At 35.2% G+C, this 26,411-nt stretch overlaps 1 protein-coding gene across 1 annotated transcript in view; it reads right to left on the bottom strand.

Moving 5' to 3' along the window:
* Window positions 1-5,216: 5,216 nt before the first annotated feature.
* Window positions 5,217-26,411, bottom strand: part of pigs (GAS2-like protein pickled eggs) — a 100,471-nt gene continuing 79,276 nt past the window's right edge. Inside the window, exons 3-5 of the mRNA XM_076127318.1 lie at window positions 18,958-19,524; window positions 14,397-15,078; window positions 5,217-8,541 (exon numbers count right to left, since the gene is read on the bottom strand). Coding sequence (XP_075983433.1) covers window positions 7,637-8,541; window positions 14,397-15,078; window positions 18,958-19,524 — 2,154 coding nt within the window. The 3' untranslated portion in view covers window positions 5,217-7,636. The remainder of the gene's footprint in view (window positions 8,542-14,396; window positions 15,079-18,957; window positions 19,525-26,411) is intronic.

Raw genomic sequence — 26,411 nt, 5'->3', positions numbered from 1 at the left:
AGAACGTCTCGTTCAGTATTATCACTGAAATAAAAAGAGAATCAGATTATGAATAATTAATTTCTAAGCCTGAACAAACCTTAAATCGCGTTGATCCATCCAAAGAATTTATAATTTCATTTGACATGACTAATCTTCTCAAGTCTTTGTTTGCAAGAAATAATGCAAAATTTCTAAATGTGTCTGTTTCTGGACTCAAATCAGTGTCTGCGACAAAATTACTCGCGAGTAACAAGATGAACATGAATGAATGATTTCTTACTTATACTGTTCAGCCCATAGAGGTGCTCAAAGTAGTGCATGATCAAAAGAAAAAGTACTAACGAATCGCAACAAGGACCAAGTAGATCACAATTCCGAGGATCACGCTCTGGTAATCCATTACGGACATGGCTGAAACACACCATTATGATATTAGATTTGGGAAAAAGTCTTTTCGCATTATTGTATCTATGAACTTGTAATAAAATCTTTTCTCTACACAAAAAAGCTCGCACGAGCTCACTGAAAGAAACCTAATGAACCGTGTACTCATTTGTGATTCTTGAAGCCAAAAAGATTTTATTACAAGTTCATACATACTAGGTATAATGCGAAAAGACTTTTTCATCGACCTAACATACAGAGAACTTCTATATGTCTGTAGGTTAACAATTTTATAGAGAACAGTCAAAAGCTACTAATCTCCCTTTACAAGATCTTTATCACTAATATGCAAAGAATATAGGATTAAGAACATTAAAAGCAAAAAAAATATTTCTTACTTGTATAGTTGCAATCTGGTTGCATTGGAACGAAAAGTCAACTCAGCTGAGCAGTTTTACCTAGTACTGTGAACAAAATATCACATCAGTTTCAACACTAGGGTAAATAGCTATTTAGCCTTATATTTATTATTTAGCACATTAAGAAATTATCCCTTACACAACTTTAGTTTATTACAAAATGTTTGGATACTGTAGAGCTCATCTATAGGACTTCATGACTTCTTACGATTATCCACTTATCCTATAATATAGTGGCATTGAAGACCTTATTTAAGATAAATGGACTTACCAACAAGGAGCCCTAGGCCTGGTGACCCTGACCAGTTCTCTAATAAACAAGTACGTAGCGAACACCGCCAGGAGAAAGAACGCCGTCTCCCAGAAGTGGCTCACAATGAGCATGTGCAGCATCCTTCCTCGTGTGCCACTACACCAGGCTCCATCAGACTTAAGATTTGCATCATCACGGCATATTTCACTGACAGATGATTTGTGACTGACAGCTTTTCAGATGATACACTTGGCTTTTTTTGTTGGCTCGCGGCTCTGAAGACTGTTCGTGTGTGGCAAATTATTTTTGTGTAAAAAGGTTCTATGTATAATAAGCCAAAAAATCGTCAGAACAAAATGGTATTGGGCCAGACATGTTTACAAGAAGCAAGCGACCGAGGGCATTGTCCAAGGAAGACGTCTTTGCTTAGCAGTGGGATACAGGAACAGGTGAAATAAAAAAAAGAAAGATTTTAGGTTAGTCAAAACTGACTTCTGATGAGTAGTAAAGTTATAAGCAGAAAATAGAGCCTTCGGGATTCTTAAACAGCTTCGTTACAGGTTGACTCCTAACCTATTTCTAATTATGACTCTCAGTCACTTCATGGTGTATGGAAGAAGTTAGATTAGCTCAGCGATATGGCTTCTTACTATTTTAGGGAAGAAATAAAACCATTAAGTTTATTATATTTGTATTTTTATTGCCGTGACATTCTTTAACATACAATTATGAATGAAAAATAAAAAAGTGTTTGGACTTAAAATATTGAAAACTAAGCTTTGAAGACCAATGTAAGAGCACATTATCTATGTTATATGGTACATATTTTATTAGATCTTTAGTTACAATGAATATTAATGGTATTTTTTAAATAAATCAGACAGACAGTGAACAGATAGTACGAGAATCTCATCTTAATTTGATGAAAGTTTCATCTTATGTCAAGTAATATACTGAGGATATGTTTCTCCAGGCGTATATTGCACTTTGAAAGATTTTTGTGGCCATCTTTCATTTAGGTCGATGTCGCTGGATTCATTGAGTCCCAGCTGCCGTTGGATCTGTTGCGCTCTCTTGATGGACGATGCTTTAGCAAAGGCTCTGTATATTACGATGACTGAAAAACATAAAAATATCTTAACATGAAAATTGCAGTTAAAATCGACTTTAAAAGTATAAAAACACAAGCTAGACAGCAGTTATAACTCCTAGCAATAACACAAGAATTAAAATTGCTTGGTTTCTGGGGCACATTTGGCGATAGTTTATCTATTCAGACAGTCATTTTTATATGAGCTTACTCTATTGAAAAGATAAACTACCGTTAAATGCACCTCAGAAACTGGGGGCTAGTATAGAGCCAGTTACCCTAAATATTTTTGATAAAAAGTTCATTTTATAAATTATACTAACACACAAAGACCAGCACGAAGTATACTATTAGTCCCAGAAAACCGCTTTCGTATTTCATTTTGCTGCCTGAAAAACATCATATTCTTTAGAACTCTCCTATTTAACTCCATAATTAGAAAAACTTGTAAGCAACAATAAAAAAACATAAACTAGAATTTACAAAGGCATTTTGGTACCTAAAATTGTTCAAAACTGACTCTCCATTCACATTTCCTACCAGCAAAATTTTTTTTCTTACCTTAATAATCTCACATTTATTTCGCAAACACCAATCAGGACGCATTGCTGTAATAAAATAAAAGAAATAATTCAATAACTAATAATGGCATATACAGGAATACCCTCAATAGTTGAAGCAGTAGTACTAAGTAGATATCTTAGCAACTGCACGAATGTATTTTACTCGTAAAAACTATATTAGACTGGCTGAGCCCTGCTGGTTCTTTCGTGCTTATTCCGCTCCCGATAGTCTTCATTATGGCTAACAACAGTAACAACATTCCTACTACCTACGTCTGACAATATGACATACCTAGAAATTGTCAAATCTGACTGATAGAAGTTGCGTTGAAAGAAACTCTTCAGGTTTCCGTACTACAAGTAGCTTATTCTAAAATGATAGGGAAGGAAGATAATAAGATTAGCTACTCACCAGCAAGCCCTAGGCCTAGTGATCCTAATAAGCCCTCTAAGAGACATGTAAGCAGCGAACAGAATGAGTAGAAAAAACAGCGTCTCCCAGAAATGACTAACAATTAGCATACGAAGCATCCTTCCTGTTTTGTGAAGATTCTTGCTCCATTAGATTTCCAATTTTATTATTTTATAGTCACGGCATCTTTTGATAGTTGTTTTTGTAGTTTGACAGATCGTGACAGAAGATTTGTTTTTCAAGTCGATCTTCCAAAGAGTTTCATATGCTTAAGGAGACGTAAAGAGGTTGGTATTTCAGAGGTCTTTCAATTTCATTGACACAAGCCTTAAGCACATTACATTTTGATTAAAAGACCACATAATAGACCTTAATCAAGATAACGGATAGATTTAAAAATGTAATAATATTTTTTCTGTGAGTAATAACAGTATCCTTGCCTCATCTTTTAATGCACTAAAGAAATGGTTGCAATACTTTAGAAAACCCAAGCTTTTTTTTATGCTAAGACCACTGGCCGAGAAATAAAAGATTATCTTAAAGGGTAAAGTTATATTTTACCAGGTAAGTACATGATATTTTTGTAAACTATAAGACTGTTTATGTCAATGAGCAAAATAATATACAAGTCTCTGTAATTGAGAAAGATTCATTGTTTCTTTCATTATTATTGCTTTTCTTCGTACATTTTCTTTATATTTATTGCGGAATCCCGTTGTTTAACTGTTAGGACCGCTGTAATAAAATATAATTATTGTTAGGAATATTAATTTCATTAATATTTTAACTTAGCAGTAACTTATGTGTTTGTGTATGACATTTATTGCAGGCGCTCGTAAGCAAGTATGTATATGGGTAGCTTAAAAATAAAATCAAACTATTTGTTCATATAAGTCAAATCATGAGTATTTGACCTATATGAACAAATAGTTTGATTTTATTTTTAAGCTACCTATATACATACTTGCTTACATACGTTTCTAGTCAATGGTACGAAGAAAAAAAAATCTACGAGTTCGGATCGGAAGGCAGGTCTAATGAAAAGAGCTGGCAAAAACGTATTTTTTCTGAACAGGGGTATACAAAAAGTGACACCATTCTCTACAGGGATATATGCAGAGACCAAATAACGCCATTTGCTACGATCTCTACAAACTTTCCTTACTTCATTCACATGTATACATCTTATTATTCAGGACTGCTAGTTACAAGTAGTACTGGCCTTTTTGAAAAACATCATCTTTTTAACTAATACCTACATAAATACATACCACCACATCAAACATGCAGTACTATACAAAAATAAGGTATCTACTAACCCACACATTCCTCTAGGCCTAGTAATCCTGATCAGTGACCTTATAGACACATAAGCAGCAAACAATATGCACAGAAAGAATATGGTCTCAAATATGTTTCCTACTATGAGACTATTAAGCATTCTCCCGGTTTTGTTTCACTATTTATCCATGAGATTTGTAATTATTTTGTCATTGACCATTTTTTGTGGATTGATTAAACTGACAGGTTTGTGTCAAAGGTTTTGAAGGGGGCCGTTTTATTTTTATTTAGTTTAATGGCGATGCTGATGTTATGCTGATTCTATATAGTGATAATATCAAAGAGAACACCCTTTCCCCAGTGTGATATTACGATATTATATAATCTACATATAAGGTTACCCTACTTTTCAAATAAAGTTATCAATCTTGGAAAAAATCCCAACCTAGTAAGATTTATTAACTCTAAAAATAAAAACATGAAAGACATAAGGTTTAGTAGAGGTTTTACGGTCTATGCGAAATGATGGATTAACTACCAGACAGATATTGTAACCCATACTTATGTAGAAATGGTGACAACGGTCATAGGAGTACGTAGACGCTATTTTGAACTCTAGAATGTACTACTTTTTTGTCTGAACTCTTGTATTTTTTTTCCTTAACCTTTTTCCCTTCCTTTTCAAATGCGTCCCGGTCATCCATCGCCATCTCCGTTTAGGTCTCCTGCGTCTACGATGACCATCCCCTGGCACCCAGTTGGCAGATATGCGAACCCACTTTGTATTTTTCTAATATTGTAAGGTTGAATAATGTGTAAAATAAAATAACAATTTTAAGATAAACTTATCGTTTATTCTGTGAATAATAACAGATATCTATGGCATAGTCACTGGTAACATTACGTCGAAGTGAAATCATGCAAATTAATTTTAACTTAGCCTCTAGCTTCCTACATTGTTACACTAACTCAGAAGCTAGATTATCCAAAAAGCTAGAATTTTACGACAAAAGCTAGAAAAATCTAGCTTTTACAATTATTTTGTTAAGCTAATTTCTAGCTTTACTAATGATTTGTAACAATTTAGTGTAACAATGTTTTAACAGAAAAGTATTCATCTGGTTATACAGACATCCTTTTTGATAAAAAGCTTAAGTATATTCCAATAAGTAGGTATTATAAATAGAACGTCCATATTTTTTGTCATCTGCTCACATTTACAAACAAACAAATAAATACATTTTTTATTTTTATCATAATTTTTTGTTTCTCGATTTTTTTGTAGTTTTCTTGATTGTGAACAGATGACGTAGATGCCTTCGGGCTGAGCTTCATAAAATGGTAGGTGAAAAATTCAAAAGTGTCCACAAAATGATGTTAGATAGACAAATAATTATTTAAGACATAGAATTATAACATAGAAGTATTTGTGACATCTTAAAATTAAGGTCCGATTAGACCTACATTAAGATTAAGAACGCTATCGTTACTTATAATTACTTCAATCATTAATTTAATTATTATTAAATTATCCATAAGAATGATAGAAGTAATAATTTATTAGCAAAAGTACAATTAAGCCACTCTATTATTTACAATCACAGAGATTTCAGATTGATTTATAATTTAGTGGCTAAACTGACTTCACCGATGCCAATCTACAGCTATGTCTTTGCTACATTTTGTTACGGACGGCTTTATGGCAGCTAATGACATCTAATGATCTTCATAATTAATTAATTTTCGTAAAGTGTGTGCAAAAATATATCTTTTCTGATATACTAGAACGAGGTATGAAAATGGATGAATTGTCGTGTTGTTTTTTTCTCATATTTTTATGCCATATTACCATAGCTTTTCTAACAAAAATCTACGTGTATTCTATTTCAATTTTTCATTTAAAACACTACAGATTTTTATAAGCTCTACCCTTCACAACCTACAAAAATGAGATTACTTTTAAAATAAAAATTGCCAAAATCCCGGCTTTTTCATATTCGTATGGAATGATAAATCTAAATGCATATTTTTTCAAATGCCCAATAATTTGATAATTATAATTTTATTCATTAGTAAAGTTACCGGGAAATATATAAAAAAATAAAACTAGAACTTAAAAATAAACTTAATTAAACTTGTCATCTCAAAAATAAAGTACGCGAGTACTAGTCAAATAATTATTAAGAGTAACATAATTATTTCAAGTTACTTCTAATAAAGATATTTGAATTCGATTAGAGTCTTTAAAATAAAAGATGTTTGCGCCAAAGTTCACTAACATTTGAAAAAAAAACCTTTTATAATATAATTATTTTTGCAAAAAAAAACTTCGAATTCGTAAACTTTGGTGCAACGTGACAACTAAAGCTACATTGAGAAGCCAAGTTGTATCTTAATTAACTTATGACTATAAATTGTAAAAACGCTTTCTCTAGCATTTAGCCAAATAATTAAATTAACAATAACTAAACAACAGAAGCTTATATTTTCATTGCTTAGCACCATAAATAAATCAACTTTTATTGTGCCATTACATCCTTTAAAACGTGAATATTTTTTTGGAATAAAATACTGTTTTTATTCCAAAATTTCAGATACCATTTTCAATAGGTACTTATTCCAACAGCACATTAAACGTTGACTTGAAGCAAACAAGAGAATCCGGGAATAAACAGTTTTCGGTAATAAACCAAAAATATTGTTAAATTGGTTAGTACGAATTTTCTAATCGATCATTAGTACTAAAATTATGTTAAATCTTATAATCGTCATTTTAAGGTGAGTCACACCATTTTTGCTAACAAGGTGCAACTAGCAGTTACGCGGAGCAAAACTTAAAACTGTTGTAAAATGAACTTTAAGCCAACAAGCATAGAGTTTATTCTACACTAAACAAACACAGAGCCTAAAAAATTCAGCTCCATAGTTTGCTCCACGTAATTCGCCTGCTTTTACATTGATATTTGTGTCAAAGCCGTGTAATGCCAGTCTTTGCAATGTCTCCGAAAAGACCACAGTAATTCCAATTACTGGTTGCAAAAGACCTGTCAATATCTTCTCGTATAAAATTCTAACTTTGCTAACACAATTTCAGTGAAACACATTCCTTACACATTTTCTATATCACACCGTGCCATTTAGGCTACAATCCTTTCACTAAACCACCAATTTAATTTGACCTGTCCTCAGAAACTAATCACTAAAATTGATAGTTCAATTATCACTGGTAACCACGCTACCTTCAGACTCCTGTCATTGGAACTGTGACGTGGATGTGGACCTTCTGCAGCCAATGGACACTGGCGCCGGTATTCTGGATGAACCATTCCTTTGGTCTTTCCTAGGAGCAGCCAGCTGTCTTGTGCTGGTAGATCTTTCTAATTTTCCATCAGACATAACCCAGGCTGATGTAAAGTCAGCGTAGTCTGAGTCCTTTGAGCTAGTTCTAGATAAAGAGTCGTCTCCCTTTGAATAAGTCCTAATAATCTCCTTCATCTTCTCCAGAACCGCCATATCGTCTTTCGCAGTCTCCGCTGACCTTAAGATCTGTTCTAGTAAAGGGCTCAGAGCCTTGTTATTCGGTGGGGATCTAAGAGTAGCACTACTTGCTCTTAGAGGAGAATTTCTCTTGAAAGCCTCAGTCTGAGGAGCTTTAGGCTTCATTTTGGGAGATTTGTTGGGATTCTCGAAGGTATCAGCTCCGATCGTAGGCCTGGCTTTAGCTTTAGCCTGATTTGGAGCAGTTCTTCCTCCCCAAGTGTTCCTGGCAGTAGGTGGCAGCTTAGGAGTTAACTTCGGAGAGGTCTGGACTGGAGTAGCGGAGTGCTTAGGGCTCGGTGTGTTCCCTCGGCTTGGAGTCCTATTCCTGACTGGAGAGTGAGGGATTCGGCTAGCTTGTCGGCTTCTAATAGTCTTTGTGGGAGACTCTGAAGCTTCCCTCGTTGGTCTAAGACTCTTGCTGGGAGAATCGTTGCATTCGTTGACGACTACGCGGTCGGGACTGCCTCTGACTGACTTCTCGTCAATGGAGCTGGTCTTTCTTCCGCCGTAGAAGGTGTCGGAGAAGTCAGTCTTGCGGAGGCCGGTGTTGAGGCTCACGTAGTCGTCCACTCGTTCTGGCTTGTCCATGTGGCAGCCGTCGTCGTGATCGAGACGCTCTGGAAAAAGGAGAACATATATTTAGAATAGCTGTTTCCACTCTTATTTATGTCTTACTAGCTGACCCGCGCAACTTCGCTTGCGTCACGTAAGAGAGAATGGGAATTTTCCCCGTTTTTGTAACATTTTTCGTTACTACTCCGCTCCTAATGGTCGTAGCGTGATGATATATAGCCTATTGCCTTCCTCGATAAATGGGCTATCTAACAGTGAAAGAATTTTTCAAATCGGACCAGCAGTTCCTGAGATTAGTGCGTTCAAACAAACAAACAAACAAACAAACAAACTCTTCAGCTTTATAATATTAGTATAGATGGCTCACACTCTTTATAGAGTGTTATACAAAAACTACGAGCAAAATCAAACAACATCGTTATAAATACCAAATCGTTCAAACTAAAGCTTGCAATACTTAAAGTAATAGCCGCAAAGTAAAGCCACTTCTTTTCTTAATTATACATTTTAAACGAAACCCAATCAATTTTTGCCAAAACTGAAGTAACAAAACGCCTACCCACAAAAAATATAGCAACGTATCGCGTTTTAAATGATTGCCAATTTAGAAAATCCTTTCGCATTCATCGTCGTTTTCAATTCGTATTTTGTACAAGCTCTACAACAAATCACGCAATGTAATCGTGCCAATTCATTCCTAGTCAATGAAACCACATTCACTTAAGGTTACGCAAACAAGGTTCTAATCCTTCATATTAATAGTTGTAGTACAAAAACTAAGTAACAATTGCCATATTTGGGAGTAATAACTAGAGTTAAGGTAATAAGTAAGTACATTGAGTGATGCCGTGTAAGGGCATGGCTTGAGCACGGCGTTTACTTCCCTTTTCCGCAAGCCTCTGTGATTATACTGCGGAGGTATTTCAAAGGTGGTTTATCCGGTGTTTTGTAATCTAGTGAGAGACCTTTTTGAAAGAAGCTTTTTGCTAAATAAAAACGACTAACTTTAATTTTGTTAAGAAGTAGTGAATAAGGGACCTCGGGTCTAATGATTATGTTGTCTATTATAACTCTCAAATACTTCGAATCCCGCTAATTTGTTACTCTTTCACGTTAAACCTACCAAATGGAATTTGATGAAGTCTGGTACACAGATAGTATAAAGACTAAATTAACACATGAGATACTTTTTGTGGGAAATCTTTTAAGGCGTACGAAGTTGCAAACTAGCCATTATTATAAATGCGAGAGTTTGTTAAGATGGATAAACAATATACATATGTATGTTTACAACTCTTACACGTCAAAATTATCAAACGGATTTTGATGAAATCCAGTACACTATTAGTTAACAACCTAATCTAACATATATTACACTTTTACCCCGGAAAATCATCTCATTCGGACGAAGTCACGATCAAAAACTAGTTTACCCTTAAAGGAACATTTTCATCACGTCTTGCCTCACGTGTCATGCACGTGTGTGCTTCGTGACTGCCAGTTAACCGTCAGTTAACATCACAATTATATCAGTTAGAATGTAAGATACATAATTAATTACTTGGCGAGCGCACTGCCGTGTACCCTCGTGATAGAATTAGTGATGGGAATTAAGTTTGAAATTATTATGTTTAAATTGTGACAGTTGGCTCTGCCTAACTATGTTATTTTAATTTCGTAATATCGTGAATAAACACTGTGTTTGTTTTTTTTATTAATCATTTTCTGTTGAGTGGTAGAGCAGGTTAATCTTCAAAGTAACGTTTTACTGAAGTTAACTGTCCATAGTGATTACAATTACAAGATATTATTATGTTTAATTATTCAAAAATTATTGGTGAGATCTTTTTAAGTCATGTTAAAATATTAAAATGAAAATATTTTGACTAAGTTCAAAAATAACTACTGTTTTATGAAAAGTAAGTAAGTATATTTAAAAAAATCTAAAGCTTATCTTTGATATCTAGAAATGTACTCTAGATTACTCTGAAAAATTAAATTATCATTCCTATTTGTTTTCCAAAATTTCACCCATAAAAACGCTGGTCACTATTTGGTCAAGCCAGTCAGGTCATCAACATCACTACACACAATGGGTCCTTGGGCATCCAAATACACGGTGACAATGACGTACATATTGCACGTATCATCATTAATATTGAAATTGTTACGTCAATTGATTAAGTATTTGATTGTAATCATTATTAGTCATCATTGATAAACATCGTTCGAGGTTATTGGTGAAAAGTTCTTGAATCATATCCTGATGATAATACATAAGTACTAGTAACTTCTTTATTCACCCGGTTTAAATGGCCCATAGCCAGTAATTGCGCTCACCGATCGGTAAACGATCTGTGGGTTAATGTCCTCCTAGCCGATATACGGCTACGATGGTCAGTTTCATTGAAACTGTGAAGTCTGTGCAGGACTTTGTTTATAGTGTTCAAGCGTGTGCACAATACACAGGTACACTCTCTATTCCATCACTCTCATAGTTTGGTGGGACGGATAACCGACACGACCAGTGAGAGGTCAGGCGCAGGACCGACGGCTTTACGTGCCCTCCGAGGCACGGAGGTCTTTGACCTCAACTTCCTAACTCCGGGCAATCTCTAAGAAATTCTTAACAGAAAATCTCAGAAAAGACTTTTTGGCCCGACCCAGGATTCGAACCCGAGACCTCTCGCACCGCAGTCGCATATACTACCGACCGCGCCACAGAGGCAGTCAAAGATCTGTGTGTTAAGCAAACCATGGCGCGGTCATTCTATACATGAGTGACCGCATAGTGGTATTTGGACTGGGGGTCTCCGTGCTTCGGAGGGCACGTAAAAAGTCGGTCCCGGTTGTTGTCAACTAATTAAGAAATTGTCGTTAAGCCACGTCGAAGGCCTTTCGGGCGGCTTGAACAACTTTGACACTAGGTTGACCAGTAACCATACAATAAGAGAGAATGGTTACTTTTAAGTAAAACCTTAACAAATTATGCATCGAAACCTCCGAGGCGCAGATGGGTTTAGGGTCACCACGCCGCTACCATTACGTCGGGAGGTCGTGGGCTCGATTACTACACGGATCTTTTACTTATGCGATCCACAAAATATAAAATTGTTTCGAGTCTGTTTGTACTTTGTGTCCGTTGTTTGTATGTTTGTGAAAGTCCCCGCGACACAAGATCAATTCTTAGTGCAAGAGTTGTCTTTAAAAAAATAAAACCTTCCTTTGTAATTATTACTTACACAGTTAATCTTTCAGTTTAATCAGAAGATTTTAAATGTACAAGTATTTTCAATTAGTTTTATCAATCTAATAAACAAACAGCATTGATAAAACAAGGACGATACTTATCTTTCTAATGATTGCGTTTAGAAATTACGTTTTAAAGATAAATTAAACAATATCTTAATAATACTCGCTGGCTCGACTAACTATGATATCAAAATCAAATCATTTTTATTTCGGTCAAATGCTGACACTTATGATAGTCAATGATACAGAGAGTGAATTTACCGCCAGTTCGGAAGGTAGGGCCAATGAGAACAGCTGGCAAGTAACGCTAAATAATTTTTACTATATTTCTATTAAAATTCTTTGAAAAACACTATATATATTTAAACCCGTTATTTCGGACGCTAAGGCGTTCAACTCAATTATATTGATTATGCAATTCGGCCGTGAGAACTACGCTTAACTTTTAGCTATACAGGCTCATAAACGCTCAGACGGCTTTTTTTGTTTTTTTTTAGCCTATCCTACTGCTGGGACAAAGGCCTATCTCGTATTTATTTCTTTAAACATCAAAAATAGTAAAACAAAAGTCTAACCAATACATAAATAAATAGTTTTAACTCATTAATTAAAGTCCCACTGCACTTCTTTACTCACTCGGCTTAAAAAGTAACTATTAAGTGAAAAACTTAACCAATAACCGTCCTACTGCTGGGCAAGGGTCACCTTCCGTAATGAGGAAAGGTTTAAACCTCACCATAGTATGTTGAAAATAACAAAGCCAACCAACACCAGCTGCCATTGATATGACATTAATACGTTGTTTATAAATTCTTTAAGGTCTACTCATAATCTTATATGGAGAACTTGATCCCGTGTTATCTTATGTTTAATAACAGTTGCATAAGTAGTTGACATTACTTAGAACATTCCTGATATAATAGTATATTTATAGCACGGTAGTTGCTAGTTGTAAATGGATTTATTGCTTACGTGGACTTTATTTTTAAAGACAACTTCCGTACTAAGAATTACTCGTGTCTTGGGGACTTTTACAAACAAACAAACAACGAACACAAAGTACAACCAGACCCGAAACAACTGTTTGTGGTTAGCACAAATAATTGTTCGGCGTGGGAATCGAACTAACGACCTCCCGAGCTCCCTAGACTATGTTAAAACAGAAATATGTTATTATTGAAAACAATATTACTAAAACGGTAACAGTTATTCATGAGATGTGGACACACAGACAGAGCAATTTAACGGTGCTGCGCGGTGGCTTGCGAAAACTATTGTATAAAGAACACAATGCATAAGAGGTAGCGATCGCTTAAGTTTATAAATTAAATAATCTGTCATTATTTTTAGAGAATATTTTAAATATTGTAAACCCATAAAAAGCTTGCTGGAGCGACTTTTGGTTTTAGAGGTTGGCAACAAGCTCGCCCCTAATTACATGGGACTTTGTTCATGGCAAAATAAGGGTGTATTTCACACCTTCACTTACACCATCGGGCATAACAGGAGCTATATTATTAAAAGTTGTCGCTAAAACAATATTACGCAAGATTCAGTTTCTATAGATTTCTGTAAGTTACAATTACAGTAGCAAGTCTTTCTTAACTTAGACCAAAGACAACAAACAAAAAAGAATTCGTTCAGGTTGCACATCTGTTCTACAGTACATTTCAATAACGCGAATAATGATCCTTGTTGCTTTACACAAGCATACACTCACACATTCATATTATAATACTGAACATCATACTATTAGCTATCGGTACCTCAATTGTTATCTTGTTTTTCATCATAAAAATAAAATTAATTTTACCTTAAATCTAGTATTTCAAATTTTGAATCGTTGCACAATTAAGTACGTAAAGTAATTTTGTCATAGTATATTTTAGATAGGGTTAAAATGTCTATGTTTTACTGCTATAGGAAAGCATTCTGTCCTTATATTTGAGACCCAAATTGCACTTGCTCTTTTCATCTCAGGCCTAAGACTTATAATAAATATTATTACTTTGGACTGGTACGCTTCATGTACATCCGTCTCGCACTTGACCTTTTTGTTGTCTTAAAAGGCATACTTAAAATATTATACCGATCGAAAACAGTTAAATATTACCGAAGTTTCGCGACAAAACGGTAGATGTAAAATGTTAAAAATTGTCCAACACACATAACCTTCAATGCATATGTAAATAGTAGTAAGTACATAATGCACGTGTAATTATTTGCACACGTGTCGAAACTACGGTGAACGGATATTATCTGATGCAACGTACAATGTACATACACAGTATATAAACTTATGTATTTAGATGACAAGTGCAGTTTTGGAAAAAAACGATAATTTTGATGTTTCTTAGTGCAGGTGGTTTTTCAACCTTGGGGTGTGCAAAATATAGAAAATAATCTATTTTATAAATTGCTATTTTCCAGTTCCTATCATAAATCCGCTTTAAATTCCATATTGTTCCAACTGAAAGTTAAATAGAGGTAAGTATATTGTTTTAGTCGCTTTTATTGGCAATATGTGATAATCGTGCAGACTTTCAAATATGCGATTTTTTTAACATTTCTAGAAAGCTAAATGTGTTACATCATTTAACGACTTGATCACTTGGTAAAGAAAAAAAATACAAAAAATAACACTCACCATTAAATTCTGCATCTTCAATTGAATTCTGGCTGTGCAACGAGTATCTGTTCGTCGTTTTCGTTGAAGGAGACCCTTGTGTGGACCCTGCCACCACGCCTAGACTCCTGTACCCTTCATCAGAGACCTCAGACCCATTATCAGAGGCGCTTTCAGCTGCTGGAGCCGGCGACACAGGCCTGGGAGACTTATTCCTCATACCATGAGGAGTAGGCACCAAATGGTTGGAGACAACAATCTTAGTTCTTCGTTCAGGAGAGGTAGACTTCCTCTTAGGACTGTTAGCTCTTGGAGCCAAGTGCTTCCTATTCGGAGATACGGCTCTGTCCAAATCACCCAGGTAAGGGAGGCTGGTAGGAGCATCTAATCTGTGGTTTGACTGATAATGACCAGATTTCGGTTCCTCGTTATAAATCTTGGGATTGTACTGCAATGACATGGGTTCGTAGGTCTTTGGCTCTGGCTTGTAGGGTAGAGAAGTGGGTCCTGAAGGTCCAGTTGGTTCTGGGGTCCTTTCGTATGTGACGGTGGCTCCGGCCAGGTCGTGTTTGGGACGGGCCAGGCGGGCGGAGAGAGATGAGCGATGCTGGGCTCTGCAGCGGCAAGGGTCGTGTTTGTCGAGGTAGTGGGCGAGGGTGTCCCAGCCTCCTCCGACGCGGACCATGACGTGAGAGCGGAGGATCTGGAAGAAAAAGAGAAAAGATTAGTTATATGTTATGTCTTATTGACGCAGAAAATTCTTTGAAATTGGCTGGTGGGTTCCCAAATGTCTTATGTTTTATTAGAATAGAAAGAAAAGTGTATATTAAACGATTTTTATGAAACTGAACATGGAGATAGCAGGAGACCATCAAAACACATACACACATAGTCTAAATCAATCCCTTAACGGTTGAAACAGGGAATGAAACTTTGTACGCGAGCAAAACTACCCAGAATAGCTGGTTTTTACATAGTTCAAACTACACACGAATGACACGTCATGAATGTCACAATGACTCTCCAAAACTCATATTTTGGACAGTCATATGACCCTGAGCACACGAAGGTCACTGTCGATAAGATTCTACTATGGTATTGCCTCCAGCACATATCGATAAGTTCAATAGGTTTAAATACTCGTGATCTTTGATCGCTTACAATGTAAGCGGACAATAAAGAGCATTGGACCAATGTAGCTCAGCTTACACCAGCCACTACATCTCTTGTATAAAGACTAGTGTATCTTGAACCGTCTTATACTCGTTTATTAGAAATTCCAAATAAAGATTCGCTGATACCGTGAGAATGCCTTGATAGTCCCAATCAATACCAATGACCTCGATATACCTTCGTTTAGTAAACCTTGCATCCCTTAATATGGAGTACTAGTCCTACCAACTTGTACAGACCTCTCGCCTCTAACTTTTCATTTCTAATTGGAGGTCTTCCTAAATTTGGTAGTATAACCACCAGAATAAAATGACCGGTGGAGACATAGATGGTGCAGGTGTTGAAAGGTCAAGTGATATTGGTTGTTATAAGGTCGCTAGTCGTTTTCTAAGAGGCGTCCATTCGATTTGACCAAACAAGGAATCGATGAGAATGAATCATAGGACAGTCGTCAAAGGAATTGGAACGCTATTAGCGTAGCCATAAATGTCATGTTGGTGTATCAGAAATGAGTGTGTGTGTCTGTTTTTTTCATTAAAAGGCGCTTGAAGTCTATTTTTAGTACTAATACAGCAGTCGTTGTATTTGTAACTAGGTTTAATAGTTTGTTTTGCGATTTTGAGCTGCCTTTTGTAGATGGAAGATTTTGTTGATGTTTTGAAATGTGGATAGAATTTTGGCGCCGATTGACTAAGGCTATGAGAATTCAGAAGGTTGTCTTTTATAAGCTTAGAATGGACTTCAAATGTCTTTAGACCTGAACGATTTCAGCTATATTTGAGATATTTTAAGATCCCGATTCCTCATATTAACAGCCATAATAGGTGATATTTGAAATTGAAATTATTTGTGCGATCTACAAATAGTAGTTACGGGTCTCGTGCGAGAGTTGTCTTTAAAATTATTTTATTGATTGAGATTGTAAAATGTTGAAAAAATAAACTTAGTTATGAATAGACCATAAATGAATAGGTATAGCAATAATAATGGATAGATTAAGACAAGCAATATTTAGATATATGTTTCTTTCACAAAAAGTAAATGTTTTTAACCTATCAGAGTTTACACAATCTAATTAAAAGCAATCATAAAGTCCTCACATAAAGACACACCTACATCTCTTCAATATTTGCAAATCAATATAAGTGTATTTAGTATCCAGTAACCTTTAGCAGTACTTTCAACATGAACTAGCGGATCCTTACAGTGACAATGTTTATGTAAGTTGAGCAAGAGCTGACGACATGCCGCTTTGTTTGGACATCGCGTGGACAAACTGACGACGTGTTTGTGTTGTTTACTGAACAGTGTAGACTTTCAGAGTTATGGAGAAAATTTAAAGTTATTTATTAATACATACAGTTACGCCTTTTTTTATAGAAGTAGGCAGATACCAAATAATACCGTTTTTTTTAATATCAAACAAAAATGTTTCTTGTAAAACATTTTTGTTTTGTCAAAGTACGGGAGCAAACATTGTGACACGAGAATTTTATATAAAAGATGAAGGGGAACCTGAGATCAAGGAAAGCAGAATTAAATTTTTAATGAATTGTTGGACCATTGTAAAGTACGGATTTTTGAAGTAAACGTACTCGTTATTCACTTTATATTAAACCTTTTGAACTATGATTTATTTCTAGTATAAAATATAATTTAATGGAAGACCGATAGCATGGTCTTGACGTTATATAATCCTTCGATGATTGTAGGTGAATTAAAATGGCTACTGTTTGTCATATTATTTGAATGTCTGATAATCTGATAGCATCTCCCTCACGCAATACAAGACCACCCGGATATGTTCATTATACAATTATATTTTATTCCTGAATTCGTAATTTGGACATGTATAGCATTTTAAAGATATTCGCAGATTTTACTGATAGATATGAAACATGCATAGATTGTATGACAATGTGTAGACCACACACATAATGTATTTTCGTACATACTCGTATTATGTATAGCTCTATCTATCTGTGTACATGTAACATACATAAGACACACATTTTTGGAATTCTTAATCGAAAAAATGCCGACTTCTATCATAACGACTGGTGTTTTAAATTTACAAAGATTTTCTTTTACCTCCCACGGAAAGAGTCATAAGGAACAGTGATGAACATCTAAAACTAAACGTGCCTAAAGTTCATGTGACTACTACTCTAACTTATTATTTATCCATTAATAAGAACAAAAGCTATTTAAAAAAAATTATAAGCAAATCTAGTACTTCAACTAGTACAAAAAAATATTTTTGCCACATTGGCAATTAACTTTCTTTAATAAATTTGTACAAATGTTCATTCTTTGTTCTTTAAAACAGTGACAACGAATAATGAATGAATGTCTAGACAGGAACACCTATTTGAGAGCAGGAAAAAGTAATTGTCCCTCTATTCTCTACATTCATACTTTCATTCATGAAACTAAAACAGCAAGAGAATTAGACAGAGATAGCTATAGACCGACTACAAAATATCTTCTGCTAAGATATGTAGATATCTACTTAATTTTTGCAAATACAGGTAGTGTAGAAGAGCATTAAGAGATATTTTTTAGGAATCCCCCTCCCTAAAGGGATGAAATTCGCTGCGGGCAAAGACTGCAGACGTAGAGCTAGTACGAGATAAATCTAAAGCTTTCAGATAGCTGTAAAAAGATAATTTGGAAGCGGTTTTAATGGTTCTCAAAAGCAATATAAAGTAATATGCACCCATCAGTGTAATTATTTTAATTGAAATAAACCCATGTCTTGACTTCCGTGGCTCCAGACATCTGTCGCGCCTTAACTACCTTGAATACACAAGGATATAAACACCTATTTATACCATTTACGTGTAGTTTCACACCTAAGCCTTGTAAATAACACCTCTCAGACCAATAATGATAGCAATTGTAGCTATTTACATAATCGTTTCCATTGACAAGTTTGTAAATACTATTATAAATATTATAATAGGCGCGGCGAGTAATGGTCACGTCCATTCACAATTATATCGCTTTGTTTTATTCATAAAATGCCTTTTTGTTTTTTGCTGTAAATGGGTTGTTATGTTTGAACTGTGTAAGGAAACTTGTACGGCTGGGAATTGTCTAAAATGTACTTATATGAAGGAGTGAATGAGTGTTGAGTGTGCTTGCTGGTTCTTTGTTTTGTTTGATGAACGAAACGCTCATTTTCTTATAGCTAAAAGATTAGCTTAATCGTATGGGTGTAATTACTGATATATCAGCCAAAAAATTTCATGTTTTTGATAAATTTCTTCAAATATCTTGACTGAAATGTATTTTTGTAAAATTCCTGTCCTTGTGGAAGTAAGGTAATGCTCGTAAAGCATAGATCATAAAAAACCAGCGGACATGTAAAAAAAATCATGGAAAAAAAATATAAGTTGCAACTTACCCTAACAAAGATCAACATCCTGGTATCACCAATCCTGTATTTTCCCTCCGAAACCCTCACCATGGGGAACTGTGTGGGGCAGGAGCACCTCTCAACTAGATCCCTTACCCTCTCATCAAGACTCCTCAAGTCATTAGTGACCAACTGCGGCTGAGGACCAGAAGGCACCAAGCCAAGTACAGCCGAATCATCAGGTCTGATTTCTTCACCAGCCAACTCTCTTTCAATCTGCCTTTCCATCTGTACCAAGAGTGGAGCAGGCATGCCAAGAACGGCTCCTTTCCTAGCAACTTCCAGAAGACATAACACGACATGTTTCTCGTTCTTTCGGAGACATAAATCATCAGTTTCGAAGAGCAGACACTCCAGAATGCCTAAAGCTTTTCTGCACCAATCTATGAAGTTGGATAGATTGTCTCTGGCGAAGAATGTGCCTGCTTTAGCTGCTGGGAGCATGTTGACTGGTGGTCGTGTACGAAGGGCTTTGGCCAGGGTGAGGGCATCTTCTGATTCTGGTTGAGGGGAATCGAGGATCAAACGAGCTGAGTCTCGGACGGCGTTCGCGTGCTGCAACAAGAGAAAAGTGGAAATTAGCTTTTGATATAAATGGTATGTCAGTTAAGTTTTTTCATGTAGGTAGTTATGTTTTGTGTGTAGTTTTAGAGATGAATTCAGCGGCTTTGTATTGATTAATAAGATATGCGATCTAAGATTTGTAGGTTCAAAATGTTAGTTTTGTGGTGGGATCAAAAATAATATTTTTTCATAGATGGCTCAAATATTTACTTTAAGTTTAAAACCTTACTGATATTGAAGTCTCCACGTTTAAGATCTACGAAGAAGCTACTCATTACATAATAATTTAGTTTAGTTATAGTGGGTAGTTTATTTCCCAAACACATTATGAAGTAATCACGACCGAAGTAAAGTGCGTATAAGCTTCGCTAATTACCGTATTAAAGTAAAGGACTAACGCACAAGAGGCACGTAGAGTGATTGAATGCATAATATTGTGTTTGCACTTTACGCGTTAATGGCCCTCGTTTACAAGTTATATTATTATAAAAAGGATAAAGGTGCGTTTATACAGGCATTTTAATACATAATATACTATGTTTAAATGTCTTAATACTGAAGATATGCGGGGTTATTTGTAAAACACCAAAAATCTCGCAGGACTAGACAGCTAGCATCATGAGCAACAATTTTTATTCGTCAAGTTTTTATAATATCTGTGGTTTTAAATTAAACCCTGTTCAGCTAATAAAATTGGTACACGAATGTCATTGTATACTTCACTTTCTGGATGCCGACCCGCCTCTAAAAGTTCGTTAAAAGCTATTAAACATAATAATATACGTACTATTAGGTCGGGGAAAAAGTCTTTTCGCATTATAGTATGTATGAACTTGTAATACAAACAAGCTCGATATTTGGGTACCTCACGAGCTCACTGAAAGAAACCTAATGAACCGTGTATTCATTTGTGATTCTTGAAGTCTAAGAGATTTTACTACAAGTTCATACATATTCTAATGCGAAGAGACTTTTTCCCCGACCTCTATAATTTTTTTTAGATCGATAGGAGGCAGAAACCAAAAACAACTTACACTCCAACTTCCTTTGCTTTCACATCCATACATCTTATCATACAGGGCCCTTATCTTACGGGTACTTGAGAAAAGCTACCACATGAAATTTCCAAATATTTTTGTCATGATTTAACCAATTAAAAGGGAGCAATATGTCAATAAAATGGTCAATCATTATTCAAAAGCTTTAGTCTATTTCGTGTATAAAGAATTCTATCACGACATAAGACCGATATCAGATTGTATGTAGGTTACATGCTTGCATATTTAGGCGTGGCACTTTGCAATGCAAAAATTATGATTCACTTTCTACTGAGTGTACGAGTGTACTGACGAATGCATAGCAATGCATTGAGTCTTATTGCTAAATGGTACAGGAACATATGCCTACATAGACTTTACTTAAATATCGATAATTTAGGGCGTTAAAAGAAGACGGAAAGCGGAGAAAATAATATAATTAAGAAATAAGGTAGATATTTTCTAGATATAATTTTAATATTATGCTTTTTGTAAGAGTCTTTGGTAATAGGTCTATTTAAAAGCTGTTCTCTTATTAACTACCAATACTTTCGACTATAAATGCTATTCTATAATGATAATTTAACTGTGTGATTACGATTCTGGCTACGAATATCTTTACAAACAAAAAACCGTATAAAGAAATTTGCCGTATTTCTGATAAAAACAACTTGCAACTGGAACCATACTCAATCGTAAGTGGCATTCATCTTGTATTAACTTTGTCACACTGACGTATGTTATAGCGATCAAAATACTTTTGAACAGAACTTAAAATTGAACCACGTCTAAAATTAAATGGTCAATAATTTTCAGCAGATCATTTAAGTGTACAATAACCTTTACTGTATAGCTTTATGCGTATGCGCATAATTTGCATGCGTGTCTTTACCTGTCGCAACCGTTCAGCTATTACTCTGTGCATTAGTCTCTGCAACTATGTTTACTCTGTGCATTTACTATTGAGGTCCCACTAATTGGTTGTCAACGGGTAAACGCTTTTGACATAAATATTCTAGTATATTTGTAGTTTAGTAATAGATTTGTTGTCTCGCTCGTTTTCAAGTGATTAAAGAGAGATGGAACATCGTTTTGTTTGCTTAATTTTTTGATGAGTTTTATAAAGCCTTTGTAGAAATAAAAAGTTTTCTGATAGATATTTCTTAAAAACTGTGATATTCGTTTTCTAGGATATGATAATATTATTTTAACCAAAGAAATTAGTTTGTCGTTATTGTGATCCATGTGGGTTAAAACGCCGTAAATAAAACGTGCATTTGAACAAAATTCAGTTTGGAATATTTTTTAGTTTTTTGTTCTGGAAATCGAACCCGCTACACTCGGTACAATAGCAATGCCTAATTTTTATCACAACTTATTCCAACAAATGCTTTATAAATATATTTTATTGCCCTAGTTCAATTCCAAAACGACGTTACAACCACTGAACCATAAGCCCAAACCAGATACTACCATAGACTTATGCCGCGTCCGCACGTTTGGCACTTGCCGCAAACTCCAAACCTCTACAAACGTTTGGCTTGATTTAGGCAATCAAACATCGCTATCCACACGCTTGCGAGTGACTTAGTATGTTCTGAAGAGGCAAGCATAACGGACGTGATGGATATTGAGGTAATATCAGCCATAACATTTGATTTAAGTTAATTTTATTTAAAAGAAAAGAAAAAAACTACTAACGATCAATATTCTATAATATGCGATCATTTCAAATGCCCTCGGCGTCGGAAGATTGGCTCAATATAGAAAGAGAATTAAGTCTGCTGGCCTCCAGTACACAAACCAAACTGAGCGCGCACCAACATGTGGATGCGTCGCAAGCGCTTGCGACAAATTCCCTTTGATTTGTGTCAAAAAACCGACACTCGATCGGAACGGCTACAAACGCTTGCAAACCTTCACAAACCATGGCAAGCGCTCTCTCCACACGTTTGAATTTGTGGACGCTTGTTGAGGTTTGGCAAGCGTGCGGACGCGGCATACAAAATAAATCACGCACAGACCTGTCACAGTTAACTGTAATCTTTCAGAAGATTATTACAAGCTTAATAAATGTAAATTACTGTACAATTACACGTTGTTGCGACGTCTAGATATTTATCACGTCGTTATGTTATTATACTAGGTAATGCCCCCGGCTTCGGGTGTAAGGTCAATGATAATTAAAATGTTTAAAAAATCTGCAATGTGAGGATCTGTATGAGATGTACACGAAGTCCTAGATTCAATTCTCGGATAGATTATAGTGTTGTTGGTTTATATTCTTAATAATTGTAACTCAGTTATGTAGTTTTGGTTACAGGTTTCAGACTTAATTATATCTACAGTGAAACCTAGTATTTTTGATCAAGAGAAAAAAAAAAATTTTCTATTGCCAATTTTGCTAATTTTGTGATTTGGTACGCCATTTAAAAAATATATAAACAAGTATGTAACGTTCAAAATATCCTTCAATTACACAAATCTCACCAAACTGATGTAGTAATTTTGTAGTAACGCTTGAACAAACAGACGAACAGGTACGTCTATTTTGTACTACAGATTAATATTAGTATGAGTAATAGAGTAGACTTAAAACTATCTATCAAATTTTTTATTACCATAATTGGAGCAATCGATCTCCTTGGTGTTTTTTTGCGTAACGTTTTTGCAAGTTTTATGAGGGCTTACTTTTGATGATTACCTAATGTTACTAGAAATTAAGTTATTAATATGTAGTACATCATTAAAACTTATTAAGTCTACAGTCCTTTTGTTCGGAGGAGGAGGTTCGCAATTCGACTTTAGTTTATATTCATAAACAGCTTCAATTACTGTATGACTAGATGTACGGGATGTGAAAGAGGCAAGGGAAGTTTGTAGCAATCGTAGCCAGTGGTGTTCTTTGTTTTCTACTTACCCCTATGAGAAAAACTCGTAATTTTATGTAATCAAATCAAATCAAATAATTTATTTGCTCAAATATGGTGTAGTGTATATAGATGATAATACAAGGGAAAGAGCACATATTCTGCCACATGTGGCGTGCAAATATTAACAAAATTTTATAACAAAGTACTTGTTTATATATTTATTATATGTATTTTGTAAGTATTCAGTGCCTACATAACATTTATTAGTAAAGTAGTAGTATTGTAAGACCGTAAGCCGATAGCCACTCGCTAGTCGAATGGTCGATAGTAGTAGAAAATCGTCCTTGTTTAAGTCAAAATTCTGCAAAATATTGCTCGCTTATGCAACAGTAACAAAGTAAGTATATAAGTGATACTCATAAAACTCCTTATATGTAATACAAGAGATCTTAATAATACGTTGTCATGTGTTCCTTGCACGGCCATGTTTAAAATGTTATATTTTATGTTTATCCGAATGTTTATTGTTTTAAATGAATGCTTGTGCATTTTTATACGTTTTATACGTGCTCGATATTGAGTGGTTTGTTTCTTTTAGGTCTAAAAGTTATAAGTTTCTTGTATAATAGAATACGGGAATTAACGCGAACACCCATTTTACCTTAAAATGCCTAACGTTTCGGCGCAGGTTGCACTCGCCGTGGTCCCAGGCTGACTGTAACCACGACCACTGTGTCGAACATGCAACGCGAGAATTTAAAAGTTATGATGTAAGTTTCTTTTTCGCAGATCATTTTTCCGGTTCTGTATAATAAGATAACATGTATAGAAATGAATGAAGCAAGAAAAGTTTAGAAGGATCGCAACAAGTGGCGTTCTCTAGTCTCTGCCTACTTTTATCGGGAAAAGGTGTGATTTTATGTCGGTATGTTTGATATAGTTTGTTTTAAAACGATTTACAAAAAGTTTAAAATTGAGCTCTATAAAATATTTTCTTAACACAAAGTTATGTAATTTTAGTCTCTCGAAATCTTAAATATGGGAAGCAAAACCTTTCAAACAAACAAATCGTCATAGTCGGTCTAATCAGTGAAAAGATACGAAGTAAAAAAAATACAGACAATTTAAGAACCTCTTATTTTCCTAAGTCGGTTAAAACTATGTGTAATTTCGCTCGGAGCGCAAGTTTTGGCATACGATAAGTTATTAAATTCGTTAATTTTTTGCACCAATAATTACTTTAAAATTTTGCCAATATGGTTCCAATCGGAATCGACCACTGCTGGCTTTAATGAAGTAGTTAATACCAAGGCCTGCCTACCCACTGTCCAGTTAATAACCTCAATGGTACCTTTAAAAGCTTATGTAGGTGTAATGATATATGGAGGGTTTTTGCTTAATTAATTTTTTTCGATGTCGTCCAAAAATATTGTTGTGTAGGTGGGGCAGAAAGAGAGAGAATATGTTTACATTGTTTTTATCTGGTGTAAGTACTGTACTCATTTATTAATTAATTAATATAGCCTCCTAACCGATATTCGGCCAGAGTGCCTAGTTTCATTGAAACGAGCCATCGGTTTGGGACTTTGTTTATTTATTGTGTCCAATACACAGTTACTTTCTGTATCCTCACTCTCATAGCCCGATGGGACAGCTAACATACACGACAGTGAGAAGCCAGCTGCAGGACCGATGACTTCACATGCTTTCCTAAACATCGAATTTTACATACCTCAACTTACTCACTTTAGGCAATTGACTGGGCAGGAAAACTCAGAAATTTTTGGCCCGGCCCAGGATTTAAACCTAAGACCTCTGCCAGGCAGTTGCATTTACTACCTAGTCGCAGGGGCAGTCAAACAGACTTAGTATACAGTAAATTAAGTATTAAAATAAAGTGTTTTATCCTTTAAAAAGACAATAGGTCTACTGCAACTGTCAGTCTTCACAAGGCGTCCATATTGTCAATTATACACCGTATCATGTATTCGGAAGTAATTCGATATGTAATAACGTTTTTTGTTCAGTATTCGGTTGTGAGTCAGATTGTTCCTTAAATAGTTAGTAATTATGAAATATTGAGTCATTTGTCCATATATTTATCGACTACATTTATGTAATAAGGACTAATATAAACTCGCATGTCATCAGATTTATCAGATCCAATTATGTGTTTAAGATCTGCATTGATTAAGACCTAGTTTGCACTCTATTCTTAGGATTAGAAGCACCTTGGAAGTGCCTTGGAAGTCGTAGGTTCTATTCCAATACTAATAACAAATCTTTGTTTAATACATACGAAAATTTGGATGTCAGGATGTTTAAATATGTGTTTATCAAGCACGCCAAAGCTATTGAACAGACCTTAATAAAAGGTACACAGATAGTTTATAACCTAGATTAAAACACAATATAGAGCAAAAGTTACAAAACAAACAGGAGCTATCCCCAATTAATTCAAAACGTAAGTCCTACCACAGGTCACAGATACAAGCGCATGCTTCAGCCATGACACCTATCAGTCCCACGCCGTGACGTAACACAGCCAGCCCACCGGCACCACGAGTGAATCACCACACGTGGATGCCTCAACAATGTGTGATGAAAGTACTTGAAAGATGATCATTATAATCTTATTAAGTTTGTAGGAATTGGTGTGATAGGCTTTGCGGCAAGACTAGATTTTGATAATATCAAAATCCATGCTTTTATAAAATAACTAGCTGACCCGCGCAGCTCCGCTTACGCTTTCTTCTTTTTATTCACCTTTTACACCTTCTCTGGACTTCCACAAATAATTCACGACCAAAATTAGTCAAATCGGTCCAGCCGTTCACGAGTTTTAGCGAGACTAACGAACAGAAATTCATTTTTTTAAATATATATAGATAAAACCTAGTTTTTCATATTCTCGTCTTCAGTTTGTGTATTTTGCTTTTACAATTTGATCACTGGACCAGTTTTGATA

This window comes from Anticarsia gemmatalis, chromosome 20 (assembly GCF_050436995.1).
Source record: "Anticarsia gemmatalis isolate Benzon Research Colony breed Stoneville strain chromosome 20, ilAntGemm2 primary, whole genome shotgun sequence".
Lineage (NCBI taxonomy): Eukaryota > Metazoa > Arthropoda > Insecta > Lepidoptera > Erebidae > Anticarsia > Anticarsia gemmatalis.
Note: the sequence above shows the minus strand (reverse complement) of the source record. Positions and strands in the feature narration are given on the sequence as shown.